Genomic DNA, 15,027 nt, shown 5'->3' on the forward strand with positions numbered 1-15,027 from the left:
CCGACGCTCAAGCGCGGCACCAACCGTCGCTTTCGGCCTTCTACGCCTATGTTGAGCATGACGGTTCTCCCTCAGGCTCAAACAATGGCTCGCTAGTAGATATTGGCGTTGTCCCGGGATCTCGGGCATCCTGCAGCGACTATCAAGCGGAGGATATATGGGTAGGGCAAGGCAAGACACGATCATCTTCAAGCCTAGAAGAGGTCACTGTCTCTGAACCATTGGCGCGTCTCGGTACACAGCCACTGGAGCAATCCTTTCTACGTAGGTGTTATGCAATATGCGTGAGAAGACATGACTAATGTAAAGTAGCTGGCGATGCGAGGAACCAGTCATTATCCTCGATGGAACACAAGTCTGGACCAAGAACTGGCAATGTCTCGTTATCGGAAGATTCAAATGGGCGGCACTCCTCCCTGATTCTTGAAGGTAGGTGACCCGTTGAAGTGAGAGGCATTGTGCTGCTATTACTACGTCCCTGGTCGTCCTTGCTTTTTCGTCGTTGGCCATCGTCATCCCTCTTCATCCCGCTGGGCCAGATTGTGGCTAAGTTGTGTATTCCAATCGAATAGACCAGCGCCCCGCATCGGATCCGGCAGCACATCCAGTTGACCTGGAAGCCATTTTCCCACAAAGAGGTATGTAAACAAACACGCTTGCTTCATCTTCCGGCAGGTTGCCACGTGAAATCCAGTTCCTCTTCCCCCAACACCCATTTCTCCTCCTTTTTGATACTCAGCAATACGCTGAAAACTGACTTTCTTCATCTCAGACCCTTCATCTTATCGCAGTCGGATCGAGGCTTGGATTTCGGAACTTCGGACGAGTCAATTCGAAGACCCTGAACTTGTCGGGCCATTTCCTCGGCTTGTCCTCCGAAGATCTCGCTCTCTGCTACTGCCAATTGATCGACGTACGGGACCTGACTTCCGCGAGGACTCATTCCGCTCAAGGGTTGGGAACCTTATCGAAACCAAACGTCAACGGAGATCCCGCTCTGTTGGCTCTCGATTCTCTGATCGGCGCCATACTCGAGAAACAACGTCAACGACATCGACTGATCTCCCCATCATGACCCAGGACTCGGAGATGACGGGAGGCAAAGGTCGAGTGGCGGTACCCTCCGCAATCAAGGGTAGCTTCATTCCAGTTTCGCCCAAGAAACATCGATCACCGTCGCCTCAGAAGCACAAGCCGAACAAGTCAGTGCAAATCAATCTGAATTTGACTGAAAACCAGATGGACAGATTGACCGACGTGTGAGTATTCTCTTCCGAGAATCCAGACTTGAAACCGCGACTGACAAGTGACAAGGTTCAATAGCACAAGCGAGTCGCCATCTCGCCGTGGCCGAGTGGACAACTTCAGTCGCCCTAGGTCGCCCGAGCGACACATGGACTTCGCTGAAGCTCTTACCGAACCCCAATCTTTGCCTCGAGGTCATGGAAACCCTCACCATCAGAAGTCTACCAACAAAGCCAAATCCTATCGCAAGCCTCTCGAGGATGGCCACGAAAGCGACTCGACTACTTTTTCAGAGTTGATGCCAAGCTCACCTCCCAAAGGCCACAAGGCCAAGGGCTCTCTGGCATCGAGTCTGGCCGAACGTCGCCAGCAACATACACCCAAACCTGTCAACGTTCAAGACAGTCGTCAGTATGGATCTATCGTGGAGAATGCTGGCGGCATGCCCTCTGTTCGTCCGCCAATGACCCCTGATAGCCCTTCTTCTGCAGGAACTGTCCAAGCAGAGTCATCCTCTATCTACTCTCAGAGTGAAGGCCATCCGAGCCCTCTACGGATTCACAGAGACGACATCCCGCGACACATTAAGCATGTGTTGGAGTCGTACAGCGGCTGGAAAGATTCAAAGGCTCCGGCACTCGTTCCCGAGATAAGCGGTCGCGGAGGGAGTGCTCAAGGCCGTAGCCCGCCCAAGGGTAGACTGGAAGCTCTCAAACAGCCAGCCATGGACGCAAGTGATATATACTCTCCTCTACGGCCCTACTTCGCCTATAAGGAACTTCCCGTACAGAGAATCGCGGGCAAGACCCTGATTGGCGAGCAAGGATGGCTTGAGCGACCTGACAACACTCCCGACCGCAAGAGAAAGGACGGATCCCCAAAGAAGCCCGGACTTCTTGACTACCTCAAGAAAATTGCCAAGGAAATGGTAAACGTCCCTGCACTCCAACGTCCGTATCTCGAGTTATCTAGCTAACCAACCGACAGACTGAGAACAAGGCTACTCGGAAGCCTAGGGAGATGGAGAGAGAGGCGAAAGTCCAGAGAGTCACAATCTCTCTTGACCCCCGTGAGCAGAGTCTTCTTTACTGCGAGCTCGAGTTCCATATCAGCAACGCACTGCATGCCTACATCACTAATGAGCTGAACCATGGTCGTCTGAACCCTGACAAACTCAAGAAAATTGCCGATGGGTGGACGCAAAAGGGCCGCCCAAGAGTTGTGGGGTTTCGCTACGACCTTGAAACACAACTCGATCTCGTTCATCTACACATTGATGAGTTCCAGTTCTTTGGCCGCCGTCAAGGGAACCCGATGGAGATCGCTGGTCTTCTTCACGCGATGAAAATCAATGCACGATCTTTGCGCATTCGTACCTACTGCCAGCCTGATTCCGTCATCGCTAAGCAGCTTGTTGACTCACAATCTCTCTGTAACACTATTGGATGCTCAGAGGCGCAGCAGATAGCAATTGCCGAGATAGCCCAGTTCTTCAAGGTCATTGTGGAGAGGGAGCAGGCTTACCGAGCAAAGCTGGATCGCGACAACTCTGCGCAAACACTGCCGCATGGCCAGGGTGATCGTCCGTGGATACCATCAAGAGAGCTGATCGAAGGCGCGGATCCTTACGGTGGGCTTCACCTGATCCCTGACGGCTACGATGTTGGTAAGGAGACCCTTCGGTACAACAACTGAGCCGTTACGGTCTGGCTCTTATCGATGCTGCATGGCTTACGACAGCTGAAATGGGCTTAACAACGTTTACGAAAGGTCAAAGGTGCGGTCGATGGGCAATGGTTGCACGGTATGAATCGAAAGGGAGATGGATACAAACGAGGTCTTGCCGCCATTTGCCTTGCTGAGTGTCTGCCGTTTGAGCTTGGTATGCTTCAGCCAGCTGTTGCACTGCTCTTACTGCGAGATGTCACATGGGATTTGCATTATGAACTTGTCACTGCTTCTGTGGCAATTGATGAGAATGAGTATTATGCGGCACGGATTCTGTAGACTAAGACATATGATTGTAGCAATAACTTTGTTGAGATATTTGTAAGGAAGGTGTATAACATGCGATATATCTGGTCTTACTTCACGTTGTAGATTCCTCGGGAAACCCTCTCTGCCAAGAAGCCTGGAACGTAAGATCGGTTGAGTCAGAGAAGAAATGAAAGCAGGTATAGGGTTGGTTCCTTCTATAGGTAAGTGGGAAGACGTACCGTACGGATACATATCTAAGAGATAAGGTAAGGATCGATGACAAGGCAGATATATTCAGCCTACTCCGTACACAGCAAAGCAATCAAACGTTCGAAGATCCGCCTGCCAGAAGATATCCGGACATCGACCAGTCATCAACTCAAGGAAAAGCACTCTTTAGTCATCAGGTCGTAAAACGGGTTTCATTTACAGTAACGCCGGCAGTGAAGCTTGTCTCGGCAATCTCAATTCCTGTACGAATAGCGCTCCTCACTTCGCAGTCTTCCGCCACGACGATCCTCATATCCATAGTCGGGGTATCCGTCATTCCACTCGTCTCGATGCCGGTTGCGCAGACGCCCTCTGCCATGATCCACCTCGTGATCTCTTCCCCTTCCCCATTTCTTCTCCCAAGCCAGCTGCTGCTCTCTATCCCTTTCACGAGCAGCCTCGAAGCGTCTCTCGATGGCGTTGGCGCCGAGACCGCCCACGAGAGCCCCGACGACGGTGGATATCACCCGCGCCTTCTCCGCCTCGCGTGGCGAGCGCGGGCGGTATGTGCCGTTTTCCATTTCCTTCCGAGTCCGCGATCGGACGGTGGCGTCGGAGACTTCGCGCGCTGCCAGGCCACCGACGACGGCGCCTAGGAGGCCTACGCCGATGCCCGAGGATGACTGGGTGAAGGCGTGGTCGACCGCGTGACGGGCTTTGCCGATAGGGCTTCGCGGGCGTGAACGCGAGCGTGGTCTGCCTACTGCGTATGCTTGAGGTGGGAGGGAGCGTGGGCGATAGCGGGGTTGGGGCGGGAGCTGTAGGGCATTTGAGTCACGGGGAGAGAGTGGTGACTCGGGAGGGTAGTATGGATGGACTGGAGGAGGAGGAGCGTCGACGGGGATGGCACCCGAGATGTAAGGGCCGCTGGCGATCGGCACGGGGCCTCGGGCCGGATAGACTACCTGAATGGGACCGGCGCCGCCGCCGGAGTAGTACTCGGGGGAGTACTCCTTCGTGACGGGAGGGGGGTCATCGCGGCGATGGTGGCTTGGGCTGCGGGGGCGGTCCTCCCTAATCTCGTGCTCATAGTACCTAGACATGATTATGCCAAGTGGTGTGCGAGACTATTAACTTTTGACGGGATGACTGGCGCGCTGGTGATGGAATCAGAGGTTTTCGAAGCCAGTTGATCGAGCCTTCAAGAAGACTTGTACAGTCTTGGAAGATCTAATGAACTCGGCGGTAGAGAGTCTCCGCGAGGCTGGCGGCACTGATGTAAGGCGGACCTCGGCTGCAAGAGACCGAAGGAGTGATGGCAGGAGATCTTTATGCAGTTGGTAGTCAGAAGTTTGCTGCAATCGCTAGCCGACGCGGAATACAAAGTCGTACAAACACAGCAGAGGCCGTAGATGTAAGGACTTGCTTCTTCCGTGGCGATGCCGAGAAAGGGATTTCAGAATGAGCGAGGGAAAATGTTTGAGCTTAGCTCCGGGCAAATAAATCTTCAGGTTGTGTAAGCTCAGTCTGATGACTAGGTCAAAGAGTCCCGGGACTTAGAAGAAGGCCGCGGGATTGAGGCAGAGAGGGTCGAGGTCACAGCGTTTGAGTGAAGTACCGTGCCTGTGTGCGGTTGTAACACGGCAGATGGTTTGCTGCACCGCCGTCACACTCGAAGTCGGCCGGGGAATAGGAGTACCTTATCTAGGTACGTCGCTGACCAACATGGCACTCCAGGGCCTATGAAAGATTGGAGATCTTCGACCTTTTCTGGTTTGCTTTCTATGAGAAATGGGCGGGGTACACACCGCGTTTCTCTTACAGATGACCGTCAGGTTAAAGGTAACGCGGTCCGATGTCGTTCCCTTACCTTTTTCGGTATGTGTCAAGTGCAGGGTTTTCGCACGCATATTCGAGAGGTGGGTGGTGCGATGATGTCACGCATAATGGGTGAGTAGGAACGGACAAGGACATGACACTCGGTGGGAAATTCACAACTTCAAGCGAACATGGGAACTGCCTGAGCATGTGCTACCAGCGTACTTAGAGCAACTTGTTACTCGAAAGACGCGGAGCGTTGCTGACGTGGGATTTTCGAGGTACCTTAGCCTTACCATGTAGTTAGCCTGACTCTCCTATCTATCCTACTGCGAGCGAGCCATGAGTGGTATGAATACTACCTTAGTCCAAGGTAGTGCAAGATGCAGAGTTACGGAACTCTTCTCAAACTGCCGTGTTGAGCCTCATCCACAATCACTCCACTTGCTACATCGGCGTAATTCTGCTTCTCCACAGCCCGAACAAACGGCTGTGGTAAGTTGAGTTCCATCTGCTGGGTTGGTGCTGGGTGTGAGGTGATGCAGTTGCAGGAAGGAAATGGCGACAACAGGAAGGAAAAAAAAGGCTGGGTATTGGACAGCTCACCGAAGATGGCCCCGCCACCTTTGCTAATTTAGGTGGCATGACCTTGAAATGGCCCTGCCATTGGCCATCATAATGCGCGGCCAGTCCCTCCGAAGCTTCACATCGGTAAGAAATCAGCAGGCTTTCCACGAGGCATTCACGGCACACCTCACCGATATGCGAAAATGCAGCGAATCTTCGCTGACGAACTCAAGAGTACCTTAGCCTTGAGTGAACTGAACACCCCCCTTTTCCCAACAAGGATACCTCGGCGAACGAATCCGAAGTCAGCCCTTACAACCCCCCCGAGAATCGGCTCACCGGAGGAAGACAGCCCCGCACACCGGACCGGCCCCACAGCGGATGCCCTCTCCGGCCATCATTGCTATCGTCCAAAGTGGGTTCATTCCAAAACCACTCACCGCCGTCGACCTCAGACATTTCCGCACATGCTCATCACCGATTCGTGATCGCCCGCATCCCACCCGGTAGTTCGTACCGCTCTGGCTAAACATCGGCTGCATGTTGCTCCACGGTTCGTAGTAGAGGCCCACCACCTCCATTTGAGAAGGCCGTCTATTCTATACTTCCGCGAACTTCATTGGATGGTCTCACGCCCTATTCTCAATAGGTCATGGAGACTCCTCTCAGGAAAGTGAACCGTTCCTTTTGCACGGCAGAATTTCCGGGCTTTTGCCGGCTGCTGGGACTGTATTCCCGACTTCGACCATCTTAAAGTCGTGATGCTCCGCGCACCTCGTGCGATCGTCCTAAGGTCTGTCTGGCTTAACTATAATATTTCGGAGATCCGAATTTTCAGTATTTCCCCCAAAGACAGTCGTTCGTCTATACATTAACGTTACGGCATCTCGTCAAACCAGCCAGGGCTCACAATGGACGAGAAAATTGCCCCATTGCCTGTCCTAGACGGGGAAGACGTAACAGAGGTACCTCCAATTAACACTCTTGAGGAGACCAGAGAGCGTTGGAACGGGACCCGCATCAATACTTATCGCTTTTTCGTGACCTGTTGGAGCTTCATCATCATGGGCATGAATGACGCTGCCGTCGGTGTAAGCCTACATACGTGCGATACTCAGATATATCAAATACTTACAACTCTCTGTCTATAGGCCCTAATTCCTTATGTGAGTTCACACAAACCCTCAGTTTCCACCCAGTAGCATGAGCCTGACGTTGGGAGCTCAGATCGAAACGTACTACAACATCACGTATACCGTCGTCGCCCTACTCTTCCTCTCGCCATTCATTGGCTACTTGGTGGCGGCCCTATCCAACAACCTCATACATCACAAGCTCGGTCAGCGAGGCGTTGCAGTACTTGGCCCTATCAGCCGCATGATCGGTTACATCCCTCTTGTCTCCCATCCGCCTTACCCAGTCCTCCCTGTCGTCCTGCTATTCGCAGGCTTCGGAAACGGCCTCGAAGATAGCGCCTGGAACGCATGGGTCGGCAATATGCAAAACGCCAACGAGCTGCTTGGGTTTCTTCACGGTGCATATGGACTGGGCGCGACCATCGGCCCTCTGGTCGCCTCCGCTATGGTGACTAAGGGCAAGCTGCCGTGGTACTCCTTCTACTATGTCATGATTGGCGTCACCGCGGTGAACTTCGTGGCCGCCATCACGGCGTTCTGGGGCGCCACTGGCAAGATACACAGGGAAACCCACCAGTCTTCGACGGGGGAGAAGAGGACGACAACTATGACTGTGGTGCGTCAACCACTCACCTGGCTTCTGGCTTTGTTTCTGTTGGGCTATGTCGGAGCAGAAGTCAGCCTGGGTGGGTGGGTTGTTACCTTCATGCTTCGCGTAAGGCACGCTGAGCCTTTCTTGGCTGGCGTCACCGTGGTGCTGTTCTGGTAATTATGTTCCTCTCCAAGCTTTGTTATACTTAAGGAATCCCTACTAACCTGTCTCCCCATCAGGCTGGGACTGACGATAGGACGAGTCATTTTGGGCTTCATAACGGGGCGCATAGGAGAGAAGCGCGCGATCGCCATCTACCTTGTCATCTCACTCGTTCTTGAACTGCTCTATTGGCTCGTTCCTAATTTTGTCGCCTCCGTCATCTTCATCACGTTCCTCGGCTTCTTTCTTGGCCCCCTTTTCCCCGCCGTGATCGTTACCGCAACCAAATTGCTCCCCAACGACTACCATGTGGGCGTGATTGGATTTGCTGCGGCCTTTGGTGGCGGCGGTGCAGCGATCTTCCCATTTGCCATCGGGGCCATCGCCCAGAGCAAAGGCGTCCAGGTGCTACAGCCAATAATCCTGGCCCTTCTAATATTTCTTCTACTCTTGTGGCTTTGTGTTCCTGGGGGATTCAAGAGAGGCGGGCTCGAGAGGGCACGAGAGAACAAAGAGGGCCTTGGTAGCGATGTCAAGAGTCTATTTTCTTCGATGAAGCGATTGCTTCGAGGCCGAGGCTAATCCTTCTATCGAATGAACACATTGCTCTGCTATAATTCCCGATCTTTCCGTGCAGATGGCCCACGACTAGCCAACTACTGCCAGGTGCGGCAGTTTGTTGAGGACATAGCCGATTGCAGTGTGAATGCAGAATGTGAGGTTATGAGTGATGTTGAAGAGGGGTGATACGGCCTCATTCTATTCGACGGGCCTCTTCTCGCTCTCCGAGAACTCAATCGTCTCCTGGTATTGGACCGGCTCGGGTCGTGAGGCTGCTTGCCCTGTGCCGTGCTGAGGTAAAAGCTTTGGATCGAAGCGGAAGCTGTAGCTTCCAGGAGACCAGAAAGTTCCCATGGCGTAACACGTTGCGCCACCTCCGAGGATGGCGAGCTTTCCATCTCCATAGTGCACGACGGAAGACCCCATCAGAAAGGGGCGCATCACGCCGGAGCTGTCTGTGCCATCAAGCCTGGCCACCACACTGACCTCTGTTACCGTTGCTTTGAGAACGATGATGTCGTATACTGATGGAAGCTGGACCCCCTCAATCACTCCGCCAAGCAATAGAGTGTGACCAAGAGACTGAATAGCGAAAGAGCCAAGCCTGGCAAGAGCACCGGGCAGTCCCCCATCCTTGGGAATTCGTTGCTGAAACGAAAGTACGGGCTACAAATGGGCATTAGCGAATGCAGAGAAATGATTCAAGGAGTCGCATCGGCACGTACCTCGGGTGCAGAAATGTCCAATCTCCAAGTGTAAAGTTTCTGGTTGATGACGCTATCCTCAAGGCTGCCCCCGGACAGGAAACCCGTGAAAGCTCGAGATCCCACTTCGCCTACGCAGACAAATGTAGCACTGTAAAGTGCAGGTGGCGCAGACTGTACATGGCATTCTTCCCAACCCTTTGCAGGGTCAAACAGGAAGTATTCGGCTGACGTTTCGAAGTGGTTCTTCCTACCGCCGGCGAGGAGGGCAAGGGTCGAAGAACCCAGTCGAGTAACAGAATGCCTGAAAAGGGGAACGGGCAGATTCTTTGTTCGTTCCCAGGCAGAAAGTTGCTTGTTGAATAGCCAGCAGTCTCCGAACGCCGTTGAGGGGGACGCGCGACCGCCCGCGAGAAGAACACCAGCGTTGCCTAAGTCCGTAAGGCTATGGCATACTCTGGCAGAGGGCATATTGGCGGATGGGAGAGGAGCCACTGGCTGGCTAGAAATTTGGTATAGATCCTCAGAATTCATTCGTCCAACAGGCCCCTGACCGAAGTTGTGAGAGATGAATTCACCGCTGTTGGGCTCTCTGACAAGCATTGCGGCGCCGAGCCGGCGGTGCCCCTGAGCAGAGTCGTAGGCGCTCATGGTCATCGGACATTGGAAGGATGAAATGACGGCTTCTTCATGGACCTTGGACACGTGGCCCTGGGCTTCAGACCTCGGAGTTGTAGCAAGGATGACAAAGTAATGGCTGGCGAAGAGAGCAAACTCCTCCAACTCGTCAAAGGACTCAACCAAGTCGAGGGCTCGCCTCTCTGCAGCAGTCATGAACAAATTATCAGACCAAGCTTCCCAGAGTGTCCAACTCTCAGCTGATGGCCAGCCAAGAGACTGAAATCGCTTCTCCTGGCTGGCCACAGTGGGATAGCGTTGGACCGACTTGAGTGGAGCGTTCATCTTGTTGAAGTGCCCAAGCATCGTGTGAGCAAAAGGATGATCAGGCCCATCTGGCAGGATCTGCTCCAGTAAACAGAATTCAGCTAGGTATCTAGTTAGAGTGTATCGTGCAGTCTAAGGTAAGAAACGTACCATTTCCAACAGTGGCTGCCCACTCGATGACTCCATTTGCACCTTTCGTGTCCATGTAAGTAATGGAAACTTCGGCCACGAACAGGAATTCGGTGTTTGGCACGTCGAAGAGCGTGTCGAGACAACTCTGCAGAACCGAGAGCTGCTGGAGATTGCATCCCACTTGACAGTACTTCTGGCTTTTGAGGACGATTGGGGAATCGTCATTTACCTCCCAAGTCCCCATCAGGTCTTGCAGCTCGGGGGTCTCGAGCACTATCTGCCGCTTCTTCTGAATAAGATCTGGGTAGTCGACATCGAGGAAAGTAACATCTTGGCATGAATCGGGATAGCGCACTTGACACTGCCACGGCAGAACGTCGCTTTCGTGAAGGGTTATCAATGTAAAGGCCCCATGAACATGTAGGACAGCAGATTGGAACTCACCTTCCACAGCCAAGATTCACGACGACCTTCTTTCGGTTTGATTGTTTTTGGAGAAATCGGCGAACTAGGGTGTCGATAACCTTGAGTCTAAGATGATAGCCTCTATTGACGAGAGGCGCCCTTCTCCGGAAATTTTTCACGAAGAAACGAAAGTAGTGAGGCTCGTCAGGATAGTAAAGATGTTCCTTAGATGGGTTTCAGGATTCCGTTTCAACCAAGTGTGCGGCAACAAGACTTACGACACTGCGTTTTGAGACGATAGAACTATTGTTTGTCTGCGAAATAAAGGGTGTGAGTGACATTAAGTCAGGAATCAGACAGATAAATGGACACTGGAAACCCACTCACGGCCATGATCAAATCGTCTGAAGCCCGAGACTTTCGAACGTCCTGGGTAGAGGGAGCCATCTTGAACGGATCACAACGAAGCTTGCGCCTGGTTCAATACGCCTCATGTAGTGGATTACGATATCCGCGAGAGTCCTGGTTTTGGCGCCGCTAATTTTTTTTTTTTTTTACTCAGACTGAAATTTGCAGAAAGTTCTCTCCTCGGTGAAAGGCGCCAAACAACGGGGCTCCGAGCTTCTAAAACCCCATTGCGGGACAAAGGTGGTTGAATCACATTCTTCGTCACCAAGGCTCTAGAACATCGTTAAGAAATGTGAAAGACGGGCTAGAGCAGAGCTGTTCTGAATAAGACACTCAAGTCACAGCCAAGAAGATGTATTATATTCCACGTAGGCTTGGTGATTTCACCTAATTATTTCCTGGCTGTGCCCACATCACCTCATAGTTTGTCCTCATGAAACCTAAGATTGGAGCACGGAAGTCTTTCAGGTAGGTTGCCTTATCTTATCAGGGATGTTCCCCAAAACAGTACGTGCTTAGGTACCTGCCTCGAAGTACCTGGATAGGCACCTGGGTATTGAGGTGCCTCGAGTTCCAGGTTCCACTGGGCAGGTTGGCCCAATCGGTCACCTGTCGTGAGTCTCCGCCAGCTGCCCAGAGCTTGAGCCACACGCGCCATGTGCCACGAACACACCCAGCCATTTCAGCTGCACGCGGCCCTGCCTCGCTGAGAACACCCAAGACGATAAGATTCAAGATACCTACCTACCTATGCGGGTTGGGGGGGGGGGTTTCAAAAGTGGTCCATCCCTCTGCCCCCTTAATGGACTATGCTGTATGTGCACCCTGCTGCCCGTATAATGGTCCAACTATGTACAGATTCTAGAATGAGCCCAAGGGTCAGCATTTCTAATAAAAATCACGATATTACTCAACATCTGTTCTAATTCTCCTCTGTTCGAGCACTCGGAGTGATTATATATATACAGAGTAGGTCCATTCTGAACTACAAAAACAGAAGGAGGAAGGAACAGTGTTTGTATGTTTAACTCAGCACACATACTGATGTGGCTCCTACCTGTTCTAGTAGATACTTATGATGCCTAAGGGCATTAAGGGTACATACTTTTGGGGCAATGTTGAAAACCCCCCCCTGCGCGGGTAGGTAGGTATCGCAACCAAGGTACTTTGATTTTCGAATGCCTGCGCCAAAGTGAAGTAAAATGCCTGGATACATCGTCGTACATTCCGTCTTAGGTAGGTAAGCTCACACGGCACGTCCGGATAGGCAACCTACCTACATACGTGCCTACCTAGTATGGTGCTCTGTCACTTGAGGTCTGTATCCGTCCGCGATGAGCTCTGGGCTACTAAGGCGCTAGGACCATGGGATTACATAGCTTCCCCGCCGCCCCCCCACTGGATTGACATCGGAGTGCCTCCTCCATTCACGTTGCGTTGTGAGCCGTCCCGCCTGGATCTACTTCCACAAGCTACCGTACGCCAACATCGACCTTCCTTGCCCGACCTCTCTGACCTTGCTTGACCGCAACGGCATCTTCCTCACCTCAACTTTCTTCTGCCGCTGTGCTGCCGCCATCTTGCGCCAACCTCCTCCGACCTTTCAACTGCAGCACTTGATCCCTTGTCGTTTTCGTCGCCGTCAAACCGAACTTCGCCTCATCTTGAGACTACCATCATCCTTTCGGACTTTTTGGCAGCTGAGAGCCGCCAGCAGTCGCTGAGCCGCTGCTTCCTACTTCGATCCAGCAAATAATCCTCTGCCTTCGAGTACATGCGGAAACATACATCGTATCCTATTCACGCCGTCTATCCTCGATTTCTTCTTGGCATATCGTCGACTACCTCGACCCCAGACCGCCGCCGCTGAATCTCTTCCTGCTTGCGCCACTGATCCCGATCCTCTACCAGTGTGGGGCTTGGACGAGCATCTATCGCGACGTGCATAGTATCGCGAACACCTAAACCCGCAAAACCTGCCCAATAGTGTGAGAAGTCACATTTGGGTTGCCTGGTCCTCATCGATTGCCGGCGCTGCCCGGGCGTTACAGAACCTGCTGTTCCAGAATCGTCGTCCGCATCTCCACCGTGATCCGAGCAGCGCACCATGGCGAATACCGCCCTCAACTTTATTACCTTTAATCAGGACCATAGCTGTCTGGCCGTCGGTAAGATCCCTTGCTGTCTGGTTTCCTGGTCCCATACGGGTTTTCCAGATCAAATTTACTAATTGTTTTGCGTTCCACTTTGCTAGGTACTTCCAAGGGTTTCCGAATCTACCACACCGACCCGTTCTCCAAAATCTTCAGCAGCGATGATGGCAACATTGCTATTATTGAGATGCTATTCTCGACATCTCTTGTCGCCCTGATCCTGTCCCCTCGACACTTGATAATACAAAACACAAAGGTGAGTGCTGACCACTTGTTGGCAATTATTCATGCCAAGTTATGATACTCCTCTGACGATAAATAGAGATCCTCAGTCATCTGCGAACTTACCTTTCCATCAGCCGTGCTCGCCGTGCGTCTCAACCGGAAACGTCTCGCCGTGGTTCTCGAATCCGAAATCTACTTATATGACATTTCTAATATGAGCCTTCTCTTCACGATTCCCACGTCTCCCAACCCAGGCGCAATTTGCGCTCTATCACCTTCTTCAGAGAACTGCTACATTGCGTATCCTTTACCGAAACCTCGGGAGGACTCAGGAGACAAAAGACCAGCCCATGCGCCTCCCCTTTCAACGTACGTTGCACCGACATCAGGAGAGGTTTTGGTGTTCGACACACTCACGTTGAAGGCTGTGAATGTCATCGAGGCTCATCGTTCACCACTGTGCTGCATCTGCCTCAATAGTGAAGGAACGCTCTTGGCCACAGCAAGCGAGACTGGTACCATTATCCGCGTCTTCTCGGTCCCGGGAGGTCAGAAACTCTACCAGTTCCGCCGGGGAACCTATCCCTCCACTATTTACAGCATGTCTTTCAACCTCAGCTCTACCCTTCTCTGCGTCTCCTCAACTTCCGACACAGTTCACATCTTTCGTCTCGGAGCCCCCCCTCCAGGCAACAATTCCGCTGCCGCCGCAGCAGAGACACCTGCTTCACCTCGCCAGGATCGCTGGTCGAGGTCACGCAGCTATGACAGCAACAATGAGTCGCCTGTGGGGAGTGCGGCTGGTTCTCCACGAAGCGACCTGGCGGAACCCGCTGGGCTAGGTAACGGCGGCTCTTCTCATCCCCAGCAACAGATCAACAGGCGGCAAAGTGGCTCCTTTAGTAGCATGCTCCGGCGCTCGTCGCAGATTATGGGTCGCAGCGTGGCCGGCGTCGTTGGCTCATACTTGCCGCAGACGGTGACAGAGATGTGGGAGCCCCTCAGAGACTTTGCGTACATCAAGATTCCAAAGTCTTCTAACGCACCGACGGGCCAAGCCCGTGGGAACAACAACGGGAGCGGGTCGCAGCCGCTGACTGGCCCGCTTCGAAGTGTCGTGGCCATGAGCAGCAGCAGTCCTCAAGTAATGGTAGTCACTAGTGACGGTGGCTTTTATGTGTACAATATTGACATGGAGCATGGTGGAGAGGGCTACCTGGTCAAACAATTCTCGTAAGTTATCGCACCGTTGTCTCGTCATCGCTATATGCTTGTGGTTCACAATACTAAAAACAGATATCTTTGGCAGAGTCATTGATGGCGATGACAAATTAGACGCGTCCTCGTACGGCACATGAAATGCTGTTGACGTTGCTCATGAATTGAGATGGTGAATTGAAGTTGGGACTGGTGGGAGTAGAAGATGGGGGCCCCGATTCAGCATTATGAGGCGTCCGGACAAATTTCTCTATCTATCTTCTCCTACTTCCGTTTATCTTGGTCTGTACCCAAAGGAGGCGGCATGGTCCACGAGGAGGCTACGGCACCTTGCATTCTTGACGCAGGTTATTTGGAGCAACTTACTTGCCCAGTGGCTGACTGCTACGAAAGAGCGCGCATTTGTTTGCTCGAGTGCCAATTACACATCAGACTAATTGCTATCATGAGTCCCACAAGTAAATCTGTGGTCTACGGCACAGGATCGGTTCAGATCATATACTAGACCAGCAGCAGTACCTTCTCGTCATGAAAGCATAACCAAGTAATTTGAAATCAAGTCAAAACAG

The 15,027-nt window shown here is 52.5% G+C and overlaps 5 protein-coding genes across 5 annotated transcripts; 3 read left to right on the forward strand and 2 right to left on the reverse strand.

The window, feature by feature from the left end:
- Positions 1 to 1,071: 1,071 nt before the first annotated feature.
- Positions 1,072 to 2,940, forward strand: HER10_EVM0006934 (uncharacterized protein; the record flags this gene model as incomplete). The annotated part of the gene is made up of 3 exons (XM_035476505.1): positions 1,072 to 1,259; positions 1,315 to 2,173; positions 2,233 to 2,940. 3 exons carry the CDS (start codon positions 1,072 to 1,074, stop codon positions 2,938 to 2,940), a joined length of 1,755 nt encoding a protein of 584 aa, XP_035329547.1.
- Positions 2,941 to 3,686: 746 nt separating this feature from the next.
- Positions 3,687 to 5,206, reverse strand: HER10_EVM0012563 (uncharacterized protein; the record flags this gene model as incomplete). Its single annotated transcript, XM_035481956.1, has 1 exon — positions 3,687 to 5,206. The coding sequence occupies exon 1, from the start codon at positions 4,533 to 4,535 to the stop codon at positions 3,687 to 3,689; it is 849 nt and encodes a 282-aa protein (XP_035330225.1). The 5' UTR covers positions 4,536 to 5,206.
- Positions 5,207 to 6,444: 1,238 nt separating this feature from the next.
- Positions 6,445 to 8,289, forward strand: HER10_EVM0003617 (major facilitator superfamily transporter; the record flags this gene model as incomplete). The annotated part of the gene is made up of 4 exons (XM_035473286.1): positions 6,445 to 6,908; positions 6,969 to 6,983; positions 7,045 to 7,718; positions 7,785 to 8,289. The coding sequence occupies exons 1-4, from the start codon at positions 6,729 to 6,731 to the stop codon at positions 8,287 to 8,289; spliced, it is 1,374 nt and encodes a 457-aa protein (XP_035329111.1). The 5' UTR covers positions 6,445 to 6,728.
- Positions 8,290 to 8,466: 177 nt separating this feature from the next.
- On the reverse strand, positions 8,467 to 10,901 carry HER10_EVM0000658 (leucine carboxyl methyltransferase; the record flags this gene model as incomplete). The annotated part of the gene is made up of 6 exons (XM_035470430.1): positions 8,467 to 8,934; positions 8,994 to 10,018; positions 10,068 to 10,429; positions 10,494 to 10,678; positions 10,733 to 10,768; positions 10,842 to 10,901. The coding sequence occupies 6 exons, from the start codon at positions 10,899 to 10,901 to the stop codon at positions 8,467 to 8,469; spliced, it is 2,136 nt and encodes a 711-aa protein (XP_035328782.1).
- A 1,130-nt stretch (positions 10,902 to 12,031) lies between these two features.
- HER10_EVM0008765 (protein-vacuolar targeting protein Atg18) lies at positions 12,032 to 15,004 on the forward strand. Its single transcript, XM_035478274.1, has 4 exons — positions 12,032 to 13,030; positions 13,117 to 13,271; positions 13,338 to 14,473; positions 14,550 to 15,004. The coding sequence occupies exons 1-4, from the start codon at positions 12,970 to 12,972 to the stop codon at positions 14,596 to 14,598; spliced, it is 1,401 nt and encodes a 466-aa protein (XP_035329772.1). The 5' UTR covers positions 12,032 to 12,969; the 3' UTR covers positions 14,599 to 15,004.
- The last annotated feature ends 23 nt before the right edge of the window (positions 15,005 to 15,027 follow it).

This window comes from Colletotrichum scovillei, assembly GCF_011075155.1.
Source record: "Colletotrichum scovillei strain TJNH1 chromosome Unknown Contig00009, whole genome shotgun sequence".
Taxonomy (NCBI): Eukaryota; Fungi; Ascomycota; class Sordariomycetes; order Glomerellales; family Glomerellaceae; genus Colletotrichum; species Colletotrichum scovillei.